Raw genomic sequence first — 26,966 nt, 5'->3', positions numbered from 1 at the left:
AAGTTTTCATGTCACCATAGCATGGATCCAGGTGGCCAGGTTGGCCATGTCGAGGTAAGCAGCCATCTTCCAGGCTAGAGTGAGATTGTAGTAAGCATTTTTTGCAGCTGCCTTAACTTGTTTTTCTAGTAGAAGCGCTGGATCCAGTATAACCCCTAGGCTCTTAACCGAGTCTGCAAGGGTCAGACAAACTCCACTGAAAGTGGGGAGTACGTCTTTCAAGATCTCTGCCTTCCCAACAAGCATCACTTCAGTCTTGTCTGGGTTCAATTTCAAATATCAAATATCAATCAATATCAAACTTCCTCTTCTGAGATATTTAAATGGGTACATTCAAGCCTGTACCTAGTCTTCATAATTATGGAGTAGCAATTCCAAACAAAGGCAGTGTCTTGCATAACCATCTGCTCCTGTCCTTTATGGCCTGCACCTGAATTTCATTACCGGGATCTCCTTCTGTCATTATTGCCCCAATACTTTATATTTTAAAAGATGTTTGGCTCAGAACAAAGCACATGAAATTTGAAAGCTGGGGAAGGAGGTATACAAGCACTTCCTGCAAATTACCTTGGCATAGATTTTTAACCCACTCTTATAAACTGCGACCATCCCTTTTCATGCCGTTTCATCCAGTGTTTTTGAGTTTCTATCAATGCACACTAAGTGATCCTAGACCACATGCCACTTCTGTTCTCCTTCCGAGTCCAAACAGGCAATTCTATCCTCGGCAGCCCGTTGCATGATCAACCTACATTTGTCATAATTTGGCACTAACATTTGTTAGCAACAGACTTCCTGACATGCTCATTTGTGGAGATTTTGAACTGTGAACAGCAGCTGTTTCAACTTGTATTTTACGGTGCAGATTTAAAACTCTTTCATCACACACATGTGAGGAACTCTACCATAGTACCACTTCTCAGAAAACAGAATTAGTAGGCTCATGCAGAGCTGTGAGGCAGTTCATTTTCCATTTCTAAAGACCCACTGTTTCATGAAATTGGGCTGGGGAATGCATATAATCATCCAAATTTTAAAAAGTATGTATTCACTTGATTAACTTTGGTTTTGATTTGATCTCCAGCATCATGGTTTTTTATATATCTCCTCCTATAGGGTGGAAGGGATATTGTAATCATTGACCTGATGTGGGAGCAATGAGTAACGTAAAATGAAGATCAACGGAAAACTGAGGTTCTCCAATGACCTCCATGGAAGACAGTTTAATTCTGTTGAAATGACTTAGTACACAACCATGTCTACAATATATCACATCCAGTTGTTTGAGTGTGCAAAAATGAGCAAATCAACAGTTTTCAGAGCTTTTAAGGTTCCTCCCCCATAAATTTAAACACTGTACAGGAAGTATATGATATTTTTTAAAATTTTTGTGGGTACTATCCAAATAAAATAATTTCCACATAAAGGTTTTGATTGTTTGGAACCTAACATTTAAACTACATGTGATTTTTCCCCCTAATAATATATTTCAGTTCAAATATTTATCGTCACAGGGACATAAAATTAAAGCAGACTACTTATAAACATTTTATTTTCTAAATATAAGTCAAAGTAAACATGCTAAGTCGTATCATGCTCTGTTAGGCCACTGGAAAGTTTTCTGATTCGTTTTTTCCGGAAAACACTTTACTGGGCTCATGCTGTAACACAATGAGAGCAAGAACTCAGGCCACAGCCCTCTATATTCTTCTGAAGTGGGGAGGCAGACATGAAGGCCCATAAAGAAAACCTATCAATAATCACTTACTGGTGCCCAGCAACCAGGAAGGGAAGCTTGATAAAAATCTGTCCCCCCCGCCCCACTCCCTTTAGGCCACAAATGAAGAACCCAGAGCAATATGGCACCCAAACATTCTTATAAGCCTTATACTCTTATCAAATTTAAATCCAGAGCAATTAAAATGATTGATATTTATAGGTTGTTCATATGTTTCAAAAACCATTCACTTTATCCTCCCTTCATCCAGGAAGGTAAGGGTGATGTGCATAGCTCTCTCTTCCTCCATTTTATTCTCTAACCATCAACAAATGGGGGGTGGGGGGCAGGCAGAGACTTGACCAGCCCACGGTAACTCAGACCATTTCAAGGCAAACAGGAATTTTAAACTAGTTTAACAGTCTAGCCACTATAATAACAATAACAATAACAACAACAGTACTTATATACCGCTCTTGTAAACACATTAGTGCCTCACCCAGAGCAGTGAACAATTATTATACAGCTGAGGAACTGGGCCTGAGAGGACTGGCTTACCCAAGACCATCTACTGAGCTCATGGCCGTAGTGGTATTCGAACCAGTAGAGTGCTGATTTGCAGCCAAAGCACTTAACCACTGTGCTACAGCAGCTCTCTGTACTAGAAAGGCTCATCTCTAAACACTGCTGCCTAAACAAGAGTCTTGTGGCACCCGAAAGATTAACAAATTTTTATCCCAGCAGACTGTAGACACTGCAAGTGGATCCTAAGAGTTTTACACCAACATACTTTATGATGAAACAAAATTCTGTTAGTCTTTAAGGTGTTGCAAGACCCTTTACTTGTGTAATTACAAGTCAATGATTTTTTTTACTAGTTGTAGGAAACATGACACATTACACATGGATATTTTTGCTCCCTGTTTTGTGTCTGATCAAGGGCTGCTCATTACTGAATTACTGGGCAGTTCCCCTTATGTTCATAAGACGAAAAGGAAACAAGAAAATGTTCTTGTTTGTTTATAGAAAGCAAACTTCCTAATTTGAAAACTGAGCATACTGTAGCTTAAAGGTCACATAAACAGGAGCATGAATGTTGCTCAGGTGGGGATTGAGGATAGCATCTTCTACAGCTAGATGACTTGCCAGATCCTCGGTTTCCACCCCATAATAACAATGCAGCATATGGCCTATTGTAGACTATTTATGATGCATGACCTCCAAACAGGGTCTCCCCCCCACCATGTTGTTTATTTTTATTTGAACAGAAAAGCAGGCTTTTAACTTAATGTATTTGTCAGCGGGCAACAGATCCAGCTAGGTTTAAGCTATTTTAAACCCACAAACTCCCAGACTAAAACAGTTCAAGATAGCTTTTTATGCTTATATTGGAAGCCATCTGGAAGACATAAAAATATAGATAATTACCAGAATAATCATAAAACTAATGTAAAAAGGAGCTTGTAACATCAGAGTTTTTTTAAAAAAATCTAAGAAGAATTAAAATCAGGACAATAATATAAAATAAATGAAGTCTGGAAGCAAACAGTTTTTTTTTAAAGAAACCCTCAAACACTTGAGAAAAAAAGTACACTGATTACCAGGCACATCTTATTGTCTTTTAGGGGTGGGTGGGTAATAGAGGTATAGTGCCACCACAGAGAAAGCCCTGCCTCTGATAGGCATCCACTTCATTTTTTTAATATAGAGATAATCCATCCAGAGAGATGAACAGGTGCCTATATAGGAGCCTTTAAACATTATGGTCCCACAAAGTTCAGGGTTTTAAAGGGTAATTAGTACTTTGAACTGAGTGCATGTTATGAATATGAGCCACCAAGATGCTTCAGACTTAAAGCAACCCTATGAATTAATGATGTTGAAAACATCTTAACATTATCAGCTTCACTCAGGTCTTGCAAACTGAAGGCTGAGACTTCCTTTATTGAGTCAAGCCATCTCATATTGGGTTTTCCTCTTTTCCTACTGCCTTAAACTTTTCCTAGCGTTATTGTCTTTTCCACTGAGTCTTGCCTCCTCACAATGTAAGTACAATAGCCTCAATTTAGTCATTTTAGCTTCCAGAGAGAATTTGAATTGTCCCGCAAAGTAAACAGGCAGCTAATAAAGCACTTTATGGACTGAGAGAAGTCTACTTTCTGCATCAGCAACCTGGATACAGAATTTTTCACTAACTGAAGTCCCTAAACAACCTTCAAGGGCAGACATACATAAAGTGCATTGCAGTAGCAAAATCTGAATATGATCAGAACATGGGTAACAATGGCCATATTTCATTTATCAGGGTAAACCCTGATATACCCTCAACCCATATCATTCCATCAAGGATTTCTCTGGAACCTGAGCGGATCGCTATTATCTCCATCTTTTCCTTTTGTTCCCACTTTAAACGATGCTCAACTGCTCTCAATGTTCCATGTATTAAGTTTTTATCCTGCCCTTTCTCCACAGAGCTCAGAGCAGCACACATGAGTTTCCCTTACCAAGAGAGTATGACTGTCCCAAGGTCACCCAATGAAACTTATGGCTACATGGGGATTTGAACAAGTATCCTAGAGGTTTACACTCTAACCACACTGCTTTTCCATGCCTCCTGAAGCACAATGGATTCCATGCTTTCTGGAGAGCAAAGTGTGTGCTCAATGCTCATTAAGCCTTGGGAGAGTGGTTTTTTTTGGGAGGGTGTGAAATTTATGGTCATATTTTTCTGCACACTCAGGATGCAAAATACCCTGGCCTATCTGTGAGTAACCCTGTTTGCTGCTCTACTGCAAAAATAAACTAGCAACCAAATTTGTTGTCAGGGAGAACAAGCCAGAGGATACACAAAGAATCACCAGGGAGGGGTTATTGGGGGAAAAGTCATTCTACTCCCAAATCTTCTTCTCCAATATTCTATAATCTCTCAGGGGTTAGACAGGCCAATTTCACCACCACCACCCTTTACCGTTTAGTGGACATTCAACAACTCTTCAACATCCTGTACCTTCTGAGCATGCATGGTCTTAGCATGCTGTGGGAGTGACTCTCCTTTTAGTTAATTTTTCCCCTGAGTACGTAGAAACCTTCTGCCTATCCAACGGAGGCTTAGTTTTGCAGCTTTTGTAATTAGTATGAGACACCCATTTTATTATTAGATGTGAATTAGTGTAACATTAACATATCTGCATTCATATTTTATTTTACCTGGCCTATTTTAAGAAATAAGGGTATTTTTCTTTAAAAAACGATATCATATATTCAGATTAAAAACTCAATGACCTTGTGCTAAGGGTCCGTTGGCCAGGAAATCCACAAAATCCCTAAATGCGCCTCTTTCAAATCACTTCCTGGAGTAACGCCCTCAAAAGCTTCCTTTATAGAACCAAAACACTTCAAAATAAAATCCCCTTCCCGGTGTTTCCAAAGCTGCGAACAACAATATTCCAATTTTAAGAGGCTATTTCGACGTCAGCATTTGCTACTCTTTTAAATTCAGAGGCGGGGAGTAAACAGCTTGCACCTCCTCCGATCTAGGAAATAAAGTGCTTTATGGATCCAATTTTCTCTCCCGCACAGCAGCCCCCAGTGAAATCAATGGATTCCTGCCAACTCTGCAGCAACAAGGCAGCCTCTGGCCTGCTGTTTTCATTTAACGTTGAATAGTGAAGGTTAACTTCAAACGGAAGCTAAGGCAACAGGGGGAAAGCAAAGCGGCTGCAATGAGATTACATGGCGGCGGGGGGGGGGGAGATTTCCCACTTCTGCTACCAGGCAAATCATGTTCTAGTGATCCTAGTCCCCAGACAACATAGCTCCACATAGCTCCAATTGTTGCCCTCTTTTGGGACAACAGACCTTGTTCCAAGAGGCAGCACTGAATTGCTCACCTTCAGGCTTCTGGCAAAGCTTCCATTACAATCTAATCCTGCCTAATGCAAGCAGGCTCCTGGGATCAGATCCAGAAACTTGACTAATCTTAGTGCATTAGCAAAGGCCTATCTAGAGGAGATCAACTCGAGCATATCGCTAGGAAGAGAGATCCCCTTGCAAGATAACAAATCCACAGCTATTTCGAAGCCCTTAACAGCATTTGGCAAGGCTCAGGATAACTGGATTCTCACATCGCCTGCGTATGGGCCATCTTCACTTAATTACGGTGCTTGGAGGTTCAGACACAAAGACGAACAATAAAAATTCACTTGGGTAGTGAAAGAGAATTTGTTTTGATACTAGAATACCTTTAATATTTGCTCCAGATGAGCCTATAAAACTGTCCCTTGGTCTATTTAGCTCAGCATCATGGTAACTAGCATACACTCTCCAGGGCATCAGACAGAGAAGCATATTTGAGATGCCAAGGACCGAACCGGAAACTTTCTGCATATAAAGCCTCTTCTACCAAGCCACTGCCCCTTCCCTGACATAAAGCAGCTTATACCAATTTCAGCCATTGGACTGTATAGTTCAGTCTTGGGGATTCCCCTCCCCCCCCCCATTGGCAGCAGCTCCTCAAGGTCTCAAGCCCCTTCTGCATAAAGAGCAGATGCTCCCTCACTGAACTGCAGCCCCTGCTCACCACACAAAATCTTAGATTCTAGCATCAAGAACCACAGTCTGCTCCAGCTGCTGTTTAAAGGTGGCCAGACTGACCCAACTCCATTTTGTCTAAAGGTCAGAAGTCCTTCTCCCCATCTCTACACTCTGTCAGGAAAAACCACCACCACCCTGTTTCACTGATAGGAGAAATGAGCAACACCCTGTGTTTGACTCTCCTTGGAGATTGTGCTTGGAGAGTTTGAGGGAGTCTGGCCAGCACAAAGGCACTCCTTAATTCACTTGGAGGCTGCATGGTCTGGAGCCATCTTGGGAATGGCTTGAGACAAAGGAATTATCCCTCCAATGGAGGGCAGTATGAGAAACCTGTCTGGATTTACCTCTGGCATCAGGCATTGTATGCATACTTTGAACCATTTTTCTTTTTGAAAGTTTGCTTTCCTATCTTTCTTAAAAGCCTCAGCAGAAAGGAAGAATCAACGTGATCCCAAGAAGCTGGGCTGGGGTGGATTTGTCGCCAATCTTTTACAAGTCCATGAATTCCTCTACCATAACGAGGTCAATTGCCCTGTGGTATTTCATGACTCCCCCAATATTTTTTTAAATATCAGTGTATGTATTGGGAGTGCTGGGTCATTTTTAACCACCACCCTCCACACTGAACGGGAAAGTAAAATGAACGTTTAGTATGAAATAACGAAAATTATATTTTTTAACTTTTCTCCCAGGTGACTTTGCTGCTGTTCTATTCCTGTACTGCCAAAGGGAAATACTCAATGAAGTATAGATTTTTTTTCCTTTGCAGCTGGTGTCATGCTCAATGAAACCACCAAGGTAATTTATTCGTATTTCTCTGGGGTTTATTTGACCTCCCCCCTCCATAGAACGCTTTTCTGTTCTATGGAGTTACGCGTTGCCTATCCCCAAGAGTCAAGACAGCTAACATTAAACAACGGCATAAAAGCAATAAAAAATCCATCACATAAAAAAGCAATAAAAAGCCAACCTAAAGCCCTGCTGCAGTCTGAACCGCAGCAACAAATACAAACTCAGCTACAATGTGCAAAAGGAAGATTAAGTTACCTGTGGCATTAATAAAAAGCCATTTGAAAAATAAGTTGTAGAAGCCCCACTAAAGGGAAGCAAAGAGGAGTCCTGTCCCACAGTTTAAGGCACTTTGTTCCACAGGGCTGGAGCACAAGAAAAAGCCCGGTCCCAGGGACAAGCTATGCAAGCAAAATGAGAAGAAACAGATGTTAAGAACCATGGTTCACACCCTGCCTTCCTACGAGAAGACCCACCTAGTCATGCTGTCAGTCTGTTTCCTTTCAGTGCTGTAGTGTCCTTTGTGCCTTACAGGATTAGAATAACCAGCTGATGGCAGCACGTTTGAAAGGGGTTTGGGGAAGGAAAGGCATCCATCTGGACCTGCAGGCGCTGGAAAAGGAAGCCACCCTCTGAACACTGCCAGAGGTTTGGGACCACTTTCTGCCACAAGACTGCGGCAGCCCTCTAAGGTCTCAGGCACAGAAGAGTCCTTCCTAACCCCGGCAGTGGAAATGCCACAGGCTGAACGTGGGGCCTTCTGCAGGCAAAGCAAGTACTCTACTGCGGAGCTATTCTGCCCCCCAAAATGATAAGCAAACAAATAATTCATCTCCAGGAATGAGACTTCAGAAATGCTATGTGAGTTTTTACTGGGAATATCATTGGTTAGGCATCCAAAAAGAGCCTAGGTCCTTCTTAACAAAACACAAGTGTGCACACATCCCTTCACAAGTAGAACTCTGTCCCAAAGCTGAAATTCTACCTTCATACAACTCCCAAATCACATTTGGAAATTCAGCATTCCCCTATTTCCATAAGGGGATTTCCACATTAAAATGAGGTTGTCAACCTCCAGGTGGTGGCTGGAGATATCCTTGAATCACAACTGACCTTCAGGCAACAGAGATCTGTTCCCCTAGGAAACAGATATTCTGGGATGTGGACTCTATGGCATTATACTTTGCTGAAGCCCCTCCCCATCCTTAAACTCTGCCCACCCAAAGCTCCACCCCTCCCAAAGCTCCAGAAATTTCTCAACCCATGGCTGAAACCCTAAATTAAAAATCAAAACTAAAGGTGGCTAGTTGACCAATCAAATCATTTTTTAAAGCATTAAAGTGGAAAAGCAGAAAGGAATACTTTCATAATAATCAAGTTTGATACTTAAGCTAATTTTAAACATTTTAAAAATTGCTATTGCAAAACAATAAAAATAACAATATTGTGGTGAATGATTCTAACTTTTAAATTCACAGGAGGTTTCTAATGTTTGAACAATTCATTAACCAGTTTTTCTCTGGAGCTTTTATCCTGGGAAGCAGACCAATTCTTCCTGTTCATAGTTCAAGTGAGTGGGTGGTCCAATAGGAAGAACTTTGCTATGGGGCTCAGTTTTTTCCTACCCTTGCTAAGAAATGATACCAAAGAGGAGTGGGACACAATTTAATTTAATTTAATTTATTATATTTATATTCCGCCCTCCCCGCTTTCACAGGCTCAGGGCGGATAACAAAATACAAACATCACCCACCATTAAAACATTTAAAAGTATTAAATAATACATTTAAAAATATTTAAAAGCATTAAATGTTACGGTTCACACTGCACAGCGGTTCATACATGCATTTGTGTTCGCATAGGGGCGATGGTTTAACCCCCCCCTCCACGGGGGGGGGGGGCGCACCGCCCAGCACCAGCCATTTATGCCTGGCGGAATAACTCTGTCTTACAGGCATGGCCGGCGCGCCCATGGAGGCCAGGTAGGCGGTGGCCTCGGGGGTGCGGGCTCTGGAGGGGTGCTGGAGGGGGTGTTGGGGGTGGAGGTGCATGCAGCGAAGCTGGCATAACTGGGCTGCAGCTACTGCTGCAGCCAGCCAGCCAGCCCCTTGCTGCCGCCGCTGCTGCCGCCACACACCCCAGCCGGGCGCAGCCTCTGTGCGCCGCTCGAGCCCCGCTGCCGCTGCCACACGCCCCAGCCGAGCGCAGCCTCCGCGCACCATCCCAGCAGCGGCTCGCAGCTTCTGCTCCCGGCTGGGGTGCGTGGCAGCGGCGGTGGTGGAAGCATGGGGCTGGCTGGCTGCAGCAGCTGCTGCAGCCAGCCACGCCAGCTCCGCTGCGCGCTCCTCTGCCCCAGCTGGGCGCAGAAGCCGTGAGCTGCTGCTGGGGTGGCGCACGGAGCAGACTCCGCGCGCCGCCCCAGCCCCGGCTCGCTGCTTCTGTGCTCGGCTGGGGCATGTGGCGGTGGCAGCACGGGGCTGCCTGGCTGGCTGCAGCTACTGCTGCAGCCAGCCACCCCAGCTCCGCTGCGCACAGCTCTGCCCCAGCCGGGCGTAGAAGCTGTGAGCTGCTGCTGGGGCGGCGCACGGAGCAGCCTCCACACGCCGCTCCAGCAGCAGCTCGCAGCTTCTGCGCTCGGCAGTCCTCCACATGCCGCCCAGCCCCCCTGCGGTGCGTGATGACGTCTGCGATGACTTCATCACGCAGTCTGTGGCGCGCCTGTGCGCAGAGCGCGCGCACGCCGCCACAGGCGCCAAAACCTCTGGCACCGGCCCTGCTTACAGGCCTGGCGAAATGCAAGCAAATCTTGCTGGGGCCTTGTCTCGCAAGACAGAGCATTCCACCAGGCCGGGGCCAGGACTGAAAAGGCCCTGGCCCTAGTCGACGCCAGGCGGGCCTCCCTAGGGCCAGGGACACAAGGATCTCCTCCTTCTCCAGCCTCGGATTCTGACTGCAGGGGCAAAGATATTTCTAGGTAACGAGTCCAAAAATATTAAACAACTAAAACACACAGGTTGTCCAATCCAGGAGGGAATGCACATTTTAATGTTTCCTCCATATTGTGCACACATCTTCCTATAGCTGAAAAACCAGCAAGGTAGGAAGCAAACTAAGTGAAAAACCCTTTTGTTGAAATGCAAAGTAACTGATAACTCTTTTAACACATGAGGTAAAGTGGCAGTGTCAACAAAGGCTTCTACTATAAACTTTCCGAAAGGGCCCCAAGAAACACCAACCTAGCAAATGTGTAGGTTTAAGGCTCTGTGTACTGGAGGGAGAGGCACTAGGAATGCAGCCTGGGCCTTCCAAGTCTTTCATGGCCTTCTATAAATACCAGGGTAGCAGCAGTAGAAGAAAAAAAGCAAAACAGAGTAAGCCCACTGCCTAATCCAATACATGATATACGGCAGCCTCTCCCCCGGGGAATTTTCACAGTGTCATGACCTAGGCCATTTCCTCCTCCTCTAGTAATTCTGAGTTCAATGCTGTTGGGAAGTGTTTTTTTTCCTGCTTCCCCCACAGCATTGTGACATATTTGGGCCCCTCCCAGGGTTTCCCTGGCTTTCCCATCTGATATTTTCCAAACCCGGTTTGCTCCAAAGATTTGGGAAGCATCACAACAAATCCTACATGTCTGCTGTGTGAGTGGGAAAGTTTGAATTTTCCAAGCCCTGTCCACATGAACCTTTAGCCCCTTCTGTTGCAGAGACACAAGGGGAAAGGCATATCTTTGCAAAAAGAGGGTCTAGGGACTTATTTTCCCCCACCCATGAAAGTTGGAGATTCAGAGAACCTAGTACACATATTAATATATCATTATAGATATTCAACCACCAATTTTTTTAAAAAAACGGAAAAAAACTGGTTGACAAAGGGGAGATGCCCACTGCCAAGGAAACTATGGGAGAACCTACTCTGCTGCTGGAGCTTTACTGGAAGCCACAGCAGCAACAGACCCCTGTATGGAAGCACCCTAGCACAGGGGTCCTCAACCTTTTTGAGCCTGCAGGCAACTCTGGAATGTTGACACAGCATGGTGGGTGTAGCCACAAAATGGCTGCCACAGTTTATCTTTAGTCACACTGCATAGCCAGTTTGGTGTAGTGGCTAAGAGCACAGGACTCTAATCTGGAGAGCTGGGTCTGATTCCTCACTCCTCCACTTGAAGCCGGCTGGGTGACCTTGGGTCAGTCATAGCCTCTAGGAGCTCTCTTAGCCACACCCACCTCACAGGGTGATTATTGTTGTGGGGATAATAACAACATACTTTGTAAACCACTCTGAGTGGGTGTTAAGTCATCCTGAAGGGTGGTATATAACTCGAATGTTGTTGTTATGACTGTGAAGATTCTTGTGCTGTGGTGGTGGCTGCTGCCAAAGCAACTTTTTTTAATAAGATGTGCTCAGCCAATCAGATCTCCAACAGCCAGTCTTGCTGAGCAAAAGCTCTACCTGGTCCTGTCCACTTTCTAAAAACTTGGTGGGTTCCACAGAAAGCACTGGCAGGCACCATGGTGCCCATGGGCACCAAGTTGGGGAACCTTGCCCTAGCATAATAGGGAACACAATAGACCAAATGGAACACATGGTTTTAAAAAAAGAGAACTGGAACTTATGTGCTCAAAAGCATGAGGGGAGAAGCAGTCACATCACCAATGTAAAAACGCCTCAAATGAGCAGCTTATACTGACCATACTATTAGGGCCCAGGATATCCTCCAGTCCTGCTCCCCAAGTGGCTAGACCTTATGGCTTCTAAGGGCATAGACAACAACTGATATATTAGCAAGCACCCCAGATCCACAAAGATCTCTTAAGATGCCATCTGTAGCATATTAACATTCATGCATGGCTTTAGGAAAATGCAAAACATTTCACACATGTGGACTCAAGCCACATTCCTAGCCGCTGTGCTGCAGTAGCTGCATCGCTACCAGAGATCTCCAACAGGTAGCTTGCCAGCTGCCACAGAGTAGCTCATGTGTCCCTAGAAGACCCAGGAAAGAATCTGCTCTAGGCTTTCATAGTATTTATTTTTCTGTGCTGCTTAGCTGATAGCTTCATTTCTGGAGGTCTGGTAGTCCACACCCTGCTTCTAGGACAGAAGAAAATTTGGCAGCGAAGAAAGGATAAGCTCAGGATATTTTTCATTATGCAGAAGTAGCTCTCGGTAACGAAAAGGTGAGCAGGCTCTGGTCTGTATTCTCTCAAATGTCCTTCTGCTTTAAAGAGACCCCCCCACCCCCACCCCAACCCCATTTTTTTATTTTCACTGGGAGAGCAGTAATGCGCGGCTGGTAATGACAAGTGATCCTTTACAAACCAAGCCCCCAAGAAGCTTTCATCTGCTGAGTATTTATGCAACTAGAAAGAGTGGGATGGAACTGGCAGGGTGAGGAACTAAAAACAATTGGGGAAAAGGTTTTTTTTTTCTCCAAGCCATCAATCCTCTAATAGGATTGCCACTAGTGAAATGCAAACAATCACTGTGTTTTTTCCTCCTTAAAACCTGCAGTCCCCCGTGGCACTATGCAAGATGGGGAAGGCTCCTGGCTAGGAGTTATTCCCTTGCAGACCCCAAATTTTGCTGCCCACAATGCCCTGTGTTGGGGAGGGGGGGGAGAGAGAAATGTGCTCACCATAGCAGAGCATTTTTTTTTCCAGTAAGAGCTCCAGCGCTTCTCTGGAGAAGGACCTCCCTCCTAGCCTGGGCAAAGAAACAGGCATCTCCGCTGCCTTTAGGTCTCTCCAAGAGCCAGAGATTCAGAGATCAATCTCCTGGCCGCCCCTGTTGTGGTGCTGGGTGTGAGTAAGTGCTATTGTACTTGTGCTCTGAGCACCTTTGAAGCTCACTGTTACATCACAGTGAAGATTCTACCTCAGGGGGAGGTCCATGGTCCAGGGGAGCACAGATTTTGGCTGGCTGCCAAGGCCAGGCAAGATTTGTAGACTCCTGCAATGCAGCACAAAAAAGAGGAACTACCCAAGGCCAAAGGAGAGTGCTATGTGTTCATGCTGCTGAGACATTATAACAAATTTGTTTCTCAACAATGCTCTTGTTTCAAGAGCTAATTGTGAGCAATTACATTCTGTTTTCCTCCCCTTAAATCCTAATTTCTGTTAAATATTGTGCATCCAAAATGTTGGGAGGGGAAAGCTTTAAAGAGTCATATACAAAGTCCAGAACAGTTTGGGAAACTATCCTGCCCCCTCCCATCCAATCTCAGGTTCTGCAGGTTTGGGTGGGGCAGTGCTCAGTAGTATGGTGCATGTTTTGTGAGAGAAAGATTCAGTCCTTGCATCTAATACTGTGCTTGGGGCACTGAAGCCTTGGACACTGGCTGGATGAGCAATGGCTCAGAATGTTCACCAATATTCCAACTTCTCAGGGGGGGAAAGCAACCAGAGATAGAGCCTGGAGCACAACTATGTATGGGGCCCCAGAACAAGAAGGATGTGAGCAGTCAAAGATGACTTGGAGGGCCGAGATTCAGAGAGCCACAGGGCTGCTGAGTCTAGTTGGAGGAAAACTTGAACCAATCCTCTGACTTATTAGAAGGTAGCTTTCTGTATCTAAATAAGAATGCCATTTAACTTACTTTCCATGGAAAATACATCCAATTTGTTTTTGTTTTAATTTCAGAATTCATGTAAACACTGTCTTTAATCCGAAGCATTAAAAACCACTTTGATTTTATTATTCTAGTTAAAGAAAGGGAACGTACGGCAAAGCAGTATTTTTTTTTAAAAAAAAAATCACAACAAGCCATTTACATTCTTTCAAGCTTAGTAACTATGGAGTTAGTATTCCTGGAAGATTTTCTTCACAGAATTATTATTTCCGTTGGGAAGATGTTGTTTTAGTTGGCAAATGCATTTGCAAAAACGCACCAAGAATCCAGATATCTAATGTCAGATTTCCCACCTACTCATTTTTGAAACATCCACGGACAGGAAGTTTGACTGATATGTGCAATAATTCACATTTATTGTTTTCTGAAAATGGCTGGATCTAGCAAAGATTAGCAAGCTTAGAGAAGAGCAAGCCAGAGGCATTTATTTCTGGGAACTGTTAGTGGATCTTTTCGTAAATTAGGAAGCAGCTGTTTCATGTTTTCATTCTTTTATTTAATTTTTTCCCTTTAATGGGATAAACATTTGTCTTGCATTTTGTTTTGATCTGTTGCTTTAAAAATGGTGAGAAAGAATAGGGCACAGAAAAGGTTGTGAAGTTAGCCTGAGAGGGGCTCCCCCAAAGTCACCCAGCTAGATTCACGACTCATAGATCTACACCTCAGTATTAGTACAACGTTCTAACCACTATACAATTCTGCTCACTCTCTCAACTATGATAAATAAGTCACACAGCTACATAAAACCAATGGGAGAGGTCACCCAGGGATCTGAAACGAAGCACCACTATGGATGACACCCAGCTCTCTCTATATTTAATGGCTGAGTGTGTGGAAGTCCTGAATAAGATGCCTGAAGAAAGTAATAGGATGGAAGAGGGCCAATAAACTGAATCTCAATCCAGACAAGATTGAAGTCCTGCTGGTCAATGGAGAAACTGCTGGAAGGCTGCAGAGTCAGCTTGTCCTGGACAGAGTTGTACTTCCCCTGAAGGAGTTGGTTTGTAGCTTAGGGGTGCTACTGGATACTGATCTAGGGTTGGAGACCCAGGTCTCTTTCATGGCATACAGTATATTCTATCACCTTTGGCTTACACACTAGCTATGGTCATTTCTCAAAACATATGATCTGGCCACAGTTAGCCTCGCTCTGACCACATCCATGCTAGATGACTATAATGTGCTATACATGGGGCTACCCTTCAGAATGGTCCAGAAACCTGGACTCATCCGAAAGGCAGTAGTCACATTATTATTTGGGTGGGTGTGAAAAACAGGATCATATTATTGCTGCACAGCAAAATCTGCGGTTTGCCTGTTTCTTCCTAGGCACAACCCAGCATAATCTTTTTTAGGGCCTAAATGATTTGGGGCTGGGATTCTTAAGGGACCACCTCCTCCCATTCTATGAAGCCCACCAGCCAAGATCTTCCTCACAAGCCTGCTCCCTGTGTGCTGCCCACCGCCCACCGCCAACAGAGGTGAGGCAGGTGGTGACCAGACAGAGCTTTTTCAGCAATGACACATGTCACTTTTGGACATGTTTGCACTCTTATTTGGACTCCAGGCCAAAACTTTTCTCTTTAGCCAGGATTTTAAACTGAATGCTGTTTCTGAAGGCCACTTTTATGGTTGGTTTCTAGCCTGAGGGCTGTTTTCTGGCTTATTGTTTTACAGCTTGTTTTCATCTTGATAATTTTGTTTGTTTTTTCTTGATTTTTTAAAGTCTCCTAAACAAATAAACAAAAAAAAACCCCATGGGCCAAGGCAGTATATCTCAAAATACCAAACACAATACAGCATTCGCAGTTATGTGCTTCTTGTGAGTTTCTGAGACCCTGGAAATGCCAGTACAGGAAATTCACTAGGCAGACCTACTCGTGTTTACAGGTATGTCAGAGGATGGCACAGCAGCACTTCTGACAAGTTTCTAACTTAGACAGAACTGTTACATGCTCTAGCTAAGTGGACCAACCGCAACACTGTAAGAAAACCCAACTAGCAAGAGCTTTGTGGCAACTCCAGAAACCCAAACCAAGTAAGCAAGTCTAGATTAAACTGTAGTCTCTAGTCAGTCCCTTTGTGATCATAAGGAAGGTAACGAAGGAGTCACAGCAAGAAACCTTCAGAAAGTCAACATTGCTTAGACAATCCATGCAGTAGGAGACAGCAATGCAGCATCCCCAGCCAGACAGTAAGGCCTGCACCAAACAAGTTCTTGCAAGAAACAAAATTGCCTGTTTGGGGGTGGGGGGAGCAGCAGCAGGCAATGCCTGAAACTTCCAGGGCAGCTCAGGCTGGCCCTGATTCCTCACCTTTCTTGGGCAATTCATTCTCTCTTTTTGAAGCTTGGTTTATCCCCCACCCCTGTCCAAAGGAGCCCACAAGGTCTTCAGCCCTGTTTTCACACACAAATGTACAACTGCATCTGCAAAATAGGTTGTAAGAAGACACAAGGTATCCCCCCACCCACTCTCTATATATCTGAAATATCTTGGAGAATGGATCAAAGGCTTAACTGCAAGAACCGTTTTTACTGGATCAGAGGGAGGTAGAACTAAGCCCTCCACCTGCTTCCAACAGTGGCCAGCTCATAAGCGAGGCAGGACAGCAACAGCCCAGGGCTTCACAGGAAGAGGGAAGATTCTAACATTGACAAAACTACACCACCGCACCAGAACGGTTTTTAGTCACCACAGCAAAATGGAACCCCTATGTCCAGAGGCAGTCTACCTCTGCAGACCAGATGCTGCGGGGGGGGGCAGGGGGAGGTCATCACTTGATCCATCAGCCGGCTACTCTCATAAACAAGCTAGCTAGTCTTCGGCCTGATCCAGCCAATTCCCGAGCACCCAGTGCCTGCCGCAGCTTTGGTCACCTCTTGGCACATCCATTCCAACCACTTGGGCATCGCACACAAAAGATGCACAATTCAGCTGCAGGTACCCACGTACTCCTCTTAGGTCAGGAGGAACAAAAGCCCCGGGGCCCGGCGCTTTGCTTGCCGGTGGAGTCAACCTGCTGAGTCAAAGGCGGGCAGCGGAGAACCTGCTTTTGCGGGAAACGGCCAGGCAGCACATGAGAGGGTGGCGCATTTGCGCCCCAGACGACGATTGCGCTTTGGTGCTCTTGGAGAGAAAGGGCGGCCCGGCAGCTTCCGAGCCAGACGTCGCTCTCTGCGCGCGTCTCGGCCAGGCGCAAAAACGTGGGCGGCAGGCAGAGCTACTTACAAAGCGGTTGATCGTCCGGCGAAGCATCGCTGGGCTGCCGCAGCACCGCGAACGGGAGGCGGGGGGCTTGCTGGCTCCCTCCAGGCAAGCGGCACGATTCCTCGCAACCTTCGCGGCGGGGGCAGTGCGGCTGGCGGGCCAGCTTCCCCGCCCCCGGCCCCGCGGTCACCGGCGCACCGTTCCCCGCCGCATCGTGCCTCCGCTTCCCGTTACGCCGCGGCGGGGATCTCTCCAGGCAAGCGCGGGCGGCTCCCGGGCGGGGCTGGCAGGCGAACGGCGGGAAGCCAAGGCGCGGGTTCAGCCCCTTCTCCTCCTGTCCGGAGACGGCATGGCCCGAGCCGGAGCGGGGCGAAACGCGCGGGGCGCCCCCGACCTCCCTGCGCCAAGAGCGCGCCGCGCGCCTCGCTCGCCAAGACGCACGTGGCGCGCAGCCCGGCTCGGCTCGGCTCGCGGGCCCTCTGGCTGGCCGGGCGGCCCTGCCCGCTGCAGTCCCTTCGCCTCTTCCCTCGCGCGCCCCCTCCGCAGCGCTCCGGGGGTGGGACCTCGCCTTCTCTCCACCCCTCGCCGAGAGCAGCCTGGGAGGTGTAGTATGCCGGGCTCGGGTGGGCTCGAGCCTGCCTGTTGCTCCGCCTCCCCCTTCCGCTCGCCTGCCCTGGGCTCGGGCTCCCCTCCCCGGCCCGCTCTGGCATTTGGCCGGCCCGCCGGCTAGGCCTTGAGTTGCCGGTCTGCGAGTCTTCGCACTCGAACAAGGGAACTTTCAAGGAAAGCTCTGGTGGGCAACTGCGGGACTGGAATCGAACCAGAGGGCAAACGGGCTTAAATTCAGCCGGCGCCTTTCTCAGTCATTAATAGGCGTCAAGCCCTGTCCTGGGTAGCCCAAGCAAGCCCGGTCTCGTCAGATATCAGAAGCTAAGCAAGGTCTGCCTTCGTTAATAATTGGATGGGAGACCTCCAGCAAAGAAGGGGATTGCAGAGGCAGGCAGTGTTAGTCACTTGCCTTGAAAACTCCCCCAGGGGTCGCCATAAGTCAGCTGTGACTTTGCGGCACTCTCCACCATCAATAAGCGTTAAAACTGTGGCTTAACACAGTTCCCCCGGGCCAATTAGGGCTGCTGCGGATAATGTATTCCCTTTTTTCCCCTATGTATATATCTACCTCCATAGACCCAGCCTGCAGACTGGATTTCACTTCTGGTATTTAACAAAGCTGGCTCTAACGCAGAAATCTCAGGCATCAATAAAGTTTAGTCTTTCAGCTGCCAGTCTTTGTTGTTAAGGCTCTAATAAAAATTGACAAATTAGAATGATCCGATAGGATTGTTAAAAAGAGATATATTAGCAGGGATTTTTTCTAGCTGGAACAAGGTGGAATGGAGTTCCGGCACCTCTTGAAAATGGGCACATGGCTGGTGGCCCCGCCCCCTGATCTCCAGACAGAGGGGAGTTTAGATTGCCCTCCACACCAGCGGAGGGCAATCTAAACTCCCCTCTGTCTGGAGATCAGGGGGCGGGGCCACCAGCCATGTGTCCATTTTTGCCAAGGGTGATTTAAACTTTTAAAAACTCCCCCCTTGCTCCAGCTGACCCAAAGTGACATCATTGGTCCTGAGAGCATGTGTGCACTTGGCGTGCGCACATGTGGTACCAGGGGCACCACCTCCCGCCAAGAGTTGCCTCTTGTACTGGCAACCCACTGAGTTCCACCACCTCTTTTCCCAGAAAAAAGCCCTGTATATTAGTAAATAGATGGGGAAGGACTATCCTTATGTACTGCCTGTAAGTATGATGGGTAATTTATGTGCTGTTTTAATATGTGAGGTTTAGGATTGCTTATGCTCTGTTTCAGCATTTCTTCAGCTCTGTATTGGATTTCTGCTGGTTTCCAAATCTTCTCAAGTTTGTGTTGTTCATTGAAGTGTCTGTGGAATTGATTGTATTGATTTACAGTGTTTATCCACCTTGAATCTCAGTGAGAAAGGCAGACTCTAAACAGAGTAAATAAATAAATATACCATTTTTAACCACTGCAGGAGTCAAGTTGGTTAATATAACTAAGGAGACGATAACCAATTATAGCTACTGTGGATGGCCTGTGTGCTGATCTTGTTTTTTTTTCTTCTTTTGAGTTTTGCATGGAAATGTCAACAACTGAATCTCTTACATTTCATATCTGTTTAACCTCTCTGGTCCCATATTTCTTCCCCTCTTGGACAATGCAAGCCTCCTTATCTGCTGAGTAAGCATTCACTTTGTATATCTGATAAACTGGGTGCTATTTTCAGAGATTAAATTTATGGAAATGTTTTTGCAGTGATAAAAGGGGTTCTCTGTTACCAGTGTTCTTTGGAAGCCTGAGACCAAAACAAGATGTTGGCTGTTTTTAAAACAGTTAGGCCCAGGTTTCCTGGAGTCACATAGGAGCTACCGGGAATGGCTTTTAAAAATAAAGCAGAGCCCATTTGGGCTCAGAAAACCACTGCGGGGGGAGAGAACAGGCTTCTGCATCCCCAGCCATTTTGTTGCCACGTATGGTATGTAATGTTTATTTGTTCTATGGCTTATCCTGTTCCCACTGCATTGTTTTCTTCTTATAGTTCAATTTTCTGTATCGTTTGACATAACCAAGGCTGATACTTTTTGCTGTCTCCAAGTTTGAAATCTTAGTCCTATTTCATTGTTTATTAGATCTCTCGTGCTATTTGATTGCATAGTTTTACACCGTGAATAAATAAATAAATCTGCTTCAGCTGTTCACGTCCAGTTGGGAACAGCGCCTGCCTACCCTGATGGGATCTTTCCCTTTTGGTTAAATCATTTGGGTTCTGCATAGCAATGTAACAATGTAAACCTTCTGAATAGGTTTATTTTAAAATAACAGCCTCTGCACACTTGAACTTCTGCACTTCCTTAAAAGTTTTCATGCTGATTTGCCTATCCGACTTAATTGCTGACAGGCAATTCTTGTTCCTGCTTTCATTGTTTTTAGGGTTTTTTGCTACTGTTTGGGTGTTCTTCCTGGTCTTCCCAGTGTAATTTTAGGAGCTGCTTCTCAGTTTGAGTTTGTAGGGGTTTTTTTTGTTCTGAGTGACCGAAATGGCCAACTTCTTAGATTTTCTTTGAGGAAGGATGTTTTTAGTAAATGTTTTCTTGTAGATTTTCCTACACTGCCTTGAGCATTATTTTTTTAATAGAAAGAGAAGATACGTTTCCTAAATAAATGCGTTCCTTTGGAAAATTGCTATGTTGCCTCTCGAGAGAACCTGATTGGATTAGCTTACAAATGACCTCCTAAAATATAACACATACACCCACAGATGCCTCGAACTGCCGCTTGGCATAAGCGGCTGTGTGATGTGATCTTTCTCACTGCCTTCAAAGCCCTCCTCAAAACCGACCTTGTGACACCACGGATTCAGTGCTAGAGCCCCGTCCCCCCACATCTAGCTGTCTTAACTCAAATCCTTCCCCAGTTTCTCCTCACCTTCCTCTCCCTCCACTGGTGTCTCCGAGCAAATTTTACATTGTAAACCCCCAAGGACCAGTGCCAAGTTCTGTGTAAATAATCATAAAAACATGATCGTTGAATTATAGTAAGTTAAAACAAAATAATAAAAGTAAAATGATAGTAGTCATTAAATAAAGGTCTTTCCCCATTTTTATTAGCGACGAATGCCTTCCACCATTATACTAAGGAGTTGGGAGAAAGAAGTTAACCTTAAAACAGCCCTGTGAGGTGGGCTAGACCAAGAGCATCCAGTAAGTCTTCCAATGAAGTGGTGATTTTTGTCTCCCATATTGCTTGCTCTGATATGTGTGCGGTCATCCTTTTCTTATGCTGGAAACATGATATTATGCATACTGACTAGCAAGTAACCCCCACCCCCACCCCGCAAGACTTCAGGCCAAATGATACATGGGGCTGATAGATCCAGGACCTCAGGGATCATCGGATCTCCTGAGGTAGTTTTATATATTTTATTATTTATGCCATTTATAGTCCGACTTTCTTACTGAGACTCAAGGCGGATTACACAGTCAATATCAGGAACATTTTCATAAACAATGCCATAGGGTAAATATATACAAGTTCACAAAGAATTAGTATTAGCAGGAATCCAATACAACGTGAGGTCTATGGTTTCTAACTCATTAGCAGATCATCTGAGATCCCCTCACTAAAATACAGCCCTCCTATCTGAGTAAAAAGCCTTTTTGAATAATTTGATTTTTCATTGTTTGCGGAGAGTGTGTGTGTGGGGGGGTGTCTCCTGATCTCCTCAGGCAAGCCATTCCACATGGAGGGGGCCACCACAGAGAAAGCCCGTGTATGGGCTGCTGTTGATTTCACCCATGTGCAGGGTGGCACCTGCAGGAGACCCTGTTCGGAAGAGCAAAGCTGTCATGTGAATAGATGCTTGGGGTACTGGGGAAAAGAGAGGAGGGGGTTAATTTTTTGCCCCCCACATCTCTCTTCAGTTGAAAATAGTTCTTGCATCTGACTGTTATAAGTTTCATTAGAAAAAAAAGACAGGTATGGATTGGGTGCTTATCTTCTCTACCAACCCTAAAGTAGTCTGCGGGGAGGGCATTTCCTATTGGTGAAATTATGTTGGGAGAAATTGGGGGAGTTAAAATCTCTCTTGCTTTGATCCAGTCCAGTTTTCTTTCCTCCTGGTTGCTTCTAAAGGCCCAAACAACACAGCTGGAGTTGGCCCAACTTATTTCTACTTTTGGAATAGAAGGTCTTTTAGATGTTTAGCAAGTTGAGACGTTAAAGGGATGCTAGCTCCATCTAGTGGCAGCACAGGCTTACAATCATTAGACAATTCTGTCAGTAGACTTATCAATTTGTTCATTATATTTTAATCTCATCTTTCATCCAGGCAGGATGCCCCCCTCTTCTGCTTTCATATTCTCAGAAATCCTGTGAGATCGATACAGCTTAAGAAACTGAGAATGACCTGAGATGAATTTTGCAAACTGTTAGTCTAGCCCATCTCTCCAGGGACTATACCACCCAGGCTTAACATTTACATGTAAATTTTGTTTTGTGATTGCTTGGCAACTCAGGTCCCTTCACTTGTATCATTGTCCCAGTGGCTGAGCACATGTTCTGAACACCAAAAGGACTCATCATCACAATAGCATTCGTATAGTACTTTTAGTATTCAAAATGTTTCACATGCCAATTAAAATTTCCGTTTTTTGGTACAACAGCCCTATAAAATAGGCCAGTTTAATTATCCCCTTGCTACATGTTGGACACTGATACTTCCTGAATGTCACCTAAATGGGTTTGTGGCAGAAGAAAGATCTGAACTGCCATTCTAGAGCTCAGCTGATTCTCAGCTCTTTTTTTATTTATTTATGATATTTCTATGATGGCTCTTTGGAGTCCTGCTGAAGGCAGCTTATAATTAAAACTGTAAATAATATAAAAACAAGCTGTTGGACACAAATAGCATGAAATTATCCATAAAATTATCCTGGAAACAGATGAGAAGCAGATCTTTCAGCACAAGGGTAATAGAATCAATGGAACCATCCCACCCTCCCGGTTCTCTGCAAACTGTGCAAAACTGAATTATACAAGAGGACTTTTTATTCAGATAGGAGGGCTGTCCTGTAAGGATGCGGTTTCAAAGAGATGCATAAGTAAAGGGTTAAGGACCATACGCTTTACTCCTATATATTGTCTGCTTCTGTAAGTATGATCCTACGGGGCAGTTTCTTTGTCATTTAATATGTCAGGCTTAGAGACGTTTATGCTCTGTTTCAGCATTTCTTCAATTGTATTTCTGCTGGTTTTCAAATCATTGCAAATTTACACGAACCTAACCTATTATATTGTTTATTGAAATACCTTTGAAATTGACTGCTGACTCACACTGTGTAATGCACCCTGAGTCTCAGTGAGAAAGGCAGACCATAAATAACGTAAATAAATAAATAAATAAATAAATAAATAAATAAATCAGGGGTCATTTTGTAGAAAAAGAGCTGGAGGAGCTCATTAGCATAACTCATTAGCATATGCCACGCCCCTTGACATTTCCAGAAGTGTGTCATTAGCAGAACTGATTTGTATATGCCACACCCCCTGACATCACCTATCCTGGCTGTTTTGGACCCAATCCTGGCCATTCAGGGCCAAAATTGGGCACAAAATGGCAAAGGGGGGCTGAAAATGGCTGAAAAGGGGCCCAAAATGGTCAGGATCAGGCCACTGCTGAGCGAGAGAGTGATCCACCACCTATCAGAGGCCCGATCCAGGCTGTTTTGGCCACAATCCAGGCCGAAACAGGCCCAAAATGGCTGAGAGTCAGGTGGGCGGGACCAACTGACATGTGACCTCTTTGGGGAACTGCCAGAACTGTGTTCCGGTGCATTCCCCCTCAAAATGAGCCCTGAAATAAATAACCCCCTGACAGTAGATGCATGTTGGACCAATTGAAGTTTTCAGACCATTTTAAAAGGCCACACCACAGAAGGCACCCTTAAGTGATGCCAGCCATCCAGTAAATGGTTCATCCCATACCATTTCCAGTTAAGAGAATGTCTACAGCAGCAGAGCCTGAAGAGCCACTAGCAGAATAGACAACACTGAACTAGATGGATTAGTGTCCTAACCCAGTATAAGAAACTTGATATATATAGTGTGTGTGTGTGGATTTGCATTATTGCCTGGATTTGAATTATTTCCTGGTGAATTCTTATTAGAAATATCACTTTGAATCCTACACATTTTTTTAAGCAAGTAGTGAGATTTTAAGAAACAGTTATCATCCTTCATGCACTCCTGTCAAAGAAAATAGGAAGAGCCCTGCTGTATCAGAACAATGGCCAACATTCTGTTTCCCAGGAGGCCAATCAGAAACTCACAAACGGAGAATAGAGGCCAAAGCTTACCTCTGTTCTTCAACCTCTAGCAATTGGTATTCAGAGGTAGTCTAACTCTAAACATGGAGGTTCTATTTAGCATCTTGGCTGAGAGGCTCCATGAATTTACCTAACTACTTTTTGATGGTATCTAAGTTATTGTCCATTGCTATATCCAGGGCTTTTTTTCAGCGGGAACACAGTGGAAAGGAGTTCCAGCACCTCTTGAAAATGGTCACATGGCTGGTGGCCCCGCCCCCTGATCTCTAGCCAGAGGGGAGTTTAGATTGCCCTCCGCGTCGCTGGAGCAGTGCGGAGGGCAATCTAAACTCCCCGCTGTCTGGAGATCAGGGGGTGGGGCCACCAGCCATGTGACCATTTTCACCTGAGGGCGATTTAAACTTTAAAAAACTCCTCCCTTGTTCCAGCTGACTCAAAGTGACGTCATTGTGCTGTCCTGAGTTCCACCACTGAGTTCCACCACTTCTTTTCCCAGAAAAAAAGCCCAGGCTATATCATATGACATGGTGTTTCACAAGTTTATTATCTGAGTGAAGGATCCTTTTATCTGTCTTGAATCTACTGCCCAACCACTTCCTTGAGTGACCCTAAGTATTAGTATTTGGGGAGAGGAAGAAAAAGTTCTCTCCACACCATGCATTGTTTCGTTTTTCTCCTAAACTGAAAATATCCTAAAGACTTTCTAGTTCTGGCTGCCCCATTTCAAAAGACAGAGCCAAGAAAGGAACGCAGAGGGGCAACAGCAATTCATAAACGGGGGAACCAAGCAGCTTCCATAGGATTAAAGGCCTTTTTTTGTTTTGAAAAGGAGATGATGAGGTTGGGTTAAGTAGAATGGAGAAAGTAGTAGGAAACTTTCTCATTATACAAGGCCGAAGGGAGGGGGGGACATCCCTTGAAAATTCACAGGTGCAAACAAAAGCAGGCCTCCTTCCCTCCATTCTTTTATTTTTTTTAAAGCACAGCACACAATTAGCCAGTGGTTGGAATGTTGTGAAGGTCAAAAGTTTAATTGGGTTTTAAACAGGAGTACCCACAATAATCTGACCCATTATCCTTAGGTGGGACATTACTAATCACTGTGTGAATTGCCAAATGGAGCTTCCTGGAGCATCTGCTAAATTCCTGAGAGCCAGGGCTTTCATGCTTTTTTAAACCGAACAAGTTTTCAGTAAAGGTAGTGGTATAACTTTTCTTTATTCTTATCATTTTTTAAAAAACATCAACGCTTTGAAGAGAAAGTATATAGTAATCCAAAATCCTTATTTAACAGGGACAGTTCCAATTTTTCATTTACTTGTTCCTAGAAAACCATCATCTTTATTTTGAGTCTTTGGGGGAAATTTGATTAATATGCAGCTATAGTTATAATTCTTCATAGGTTCACCCATCCTGCTGAACAGGATTGCCAATCTTCAGGTGGGCCTGGAGATCTCCTAGAATTAAAATTGATTCCCAGACTACACTGATCAGTTCCCTTTAGGGTTGCCAGGCCAAACCTGGCAACTGGAGGAAGGTCGGGGGGCAGGACATGGGTGGGTGCAATGTCATGAGAAGTGATGTAAAGCCATAGAGTTTCCAGTGATTCCTAGAGCTGCCCTTCGTCACTTCTGGTTTTTACCCAGAAGTGACAGAGAGATGTCAGCAATGCTGTTGATTTTGTTTTTCTCCTACAATGGAGATTGCCAGCAGGAAGCCTCTCACCATAGCGAAAGGTCCGGCAAGCCTAGTACCCTGGAGAAAATGGCTGCTTTGGAAGGTGTACCTATGGCATCCCATATCTGCTGAGGTCCCTCCCCAAATGCCTCCCTCCCCAGGCTCCCCCCCCCCCCAAATCTCCAGGACCTTCCCAAGAAACCTTTCACCCTGAATCTATAATTATTATTACATCTCTTGGTATGGGGTATTCATCTTAACTCTGGTGCAAATCAGTGCGGCATAGTGGTTACAGTGTCAAACTAGAATATGGTAAGACTCCATACCCCCACTCTCCTGTGGAAACTCACTGAGTAACCTTGGGCCAGTCAGTCTTTTTGTGGCCTGTCTCATAGGGTTGTTGTGAAGATACAATGGGAAAGGGAAGAGCAAAGCGTAATGGTGTTGTAAGCTGCTTTGGGTGCCCACTGAGGAGAAAAATCAAGGTATAAATATGGAAATAAATAAAATGCATGCATGTGCCCTAAGGGCTCAACTACTTGTTACAGTGGGAGGCTATAGCTGTGTTTTTTGTTTTGTTTTTAAATTTAAAAAAATCACACACCTGATAGCCTGCATCCAGTTGGGACTGTAGCAGAAGGGGAGGTTGGGTTTAACTGATGTGGATACCCCAGGATAATTTTAGAACTGGAAAACAGTACAGGTAGGGAATGTTTGCCCTCTTGGACAACCCAGGCTAGCTCACTCCCAACAGATCTCAGAAGCTAAGCAGGGTCAGCCCTGGTTATTACCTGAATGGGAGACCACCAAGGAAGTCTAGGGTTGTTACGGAGAGGCAGGCAATAGGAAACCACCTTCCTTTATCTCTTGCTTTGAAAACCCTATGGTGTTTGCTATAAATCAGTTGCAACTTGACATGGCAGGGAGGGGAATGGGAAGGCATGAACCCTTTCCTTTCACAATTCCAGTCAGAACAGATCTAGCACTCCTGTGATTTTTTAAAGGGGAAAAAGGGGGGATGGGAGCTCCATTCACAAAACTCTCAGCGTTACATTTAATTGGGCCCTGTGGCAGGGCCCTGCCATTTTGTGCCCTGCCTGCAGTTGTATTTGGATCTGTGGATAATATATTTCCGGAACATTATTATTTCCTCATAATACATCTTTAACCGACTGAGCAGATATCTCCTTGTTTTGAAATCCATTCAGATCAGACTCAGGGCAACAAATACAGCACGAATACGTAAAGCAATGTATAATAATGTATTCAGGATGAAGGCCTGCAAAAAATTCCGGCACGGTTGGGGGGACATCCCCAAAAAATTCTCTAGGATTCTGTTACCTCTTCAGGTGTTGAGCAGGCTGATTTTCCTGGCTTCTCCCTTTTCCCCTGTCAACGTTCTGCATCTCTTGGAATGCGCTCCGTCTTCATCAGACTTTTCATCACCACA

General features: G+C 45.0%; 1 protein-coding gene across 1 annotated transcript in view; it reads right to left on the bottom strand.

Annotated features, from left to right (window-relative positions):
* ATP11C (ATPase phospholipid transporting 11C) overlaps nt 1–17,451 on the bottom strand; it is a 92,825-nt gene extending 75,374 nt beyond the window's left edge. Inside the window, exon 1 of the mRNA XM_054995956.1 lies at nt 16,961–17,451. Coding sequence (XP_054851931.1) covers nt 16,961–16,987 — 27 coding nt within the window. The 5' untranslated portion in view covers nt 16,988–17,451. The remainder of the gene's footprint in view (nt 1–16,960) is intronic.
* Nucleotides 17,452–26,966: the final 9,515 nt, after the last annotated feature.

The sequence above is a fragment of the Eublepharis macularius genome, chromosome 13 (assembly GCF_028583425.1).
Source record: "Eublepharis macularius isolate TG4126 chromosome 13, MPM_Emac_v1.0, whole genome shotgun sequence".
Classification (NCBI taxonomy): Eukaryota; Metazoa; Chordata; class Lepidosauria; order Squamata; family Eublepharidae; genus Eublepharis; species Eublepharis macularius.
This window is presented reverse-complemented; position numbering and strand designations above follow the sequence as displayed.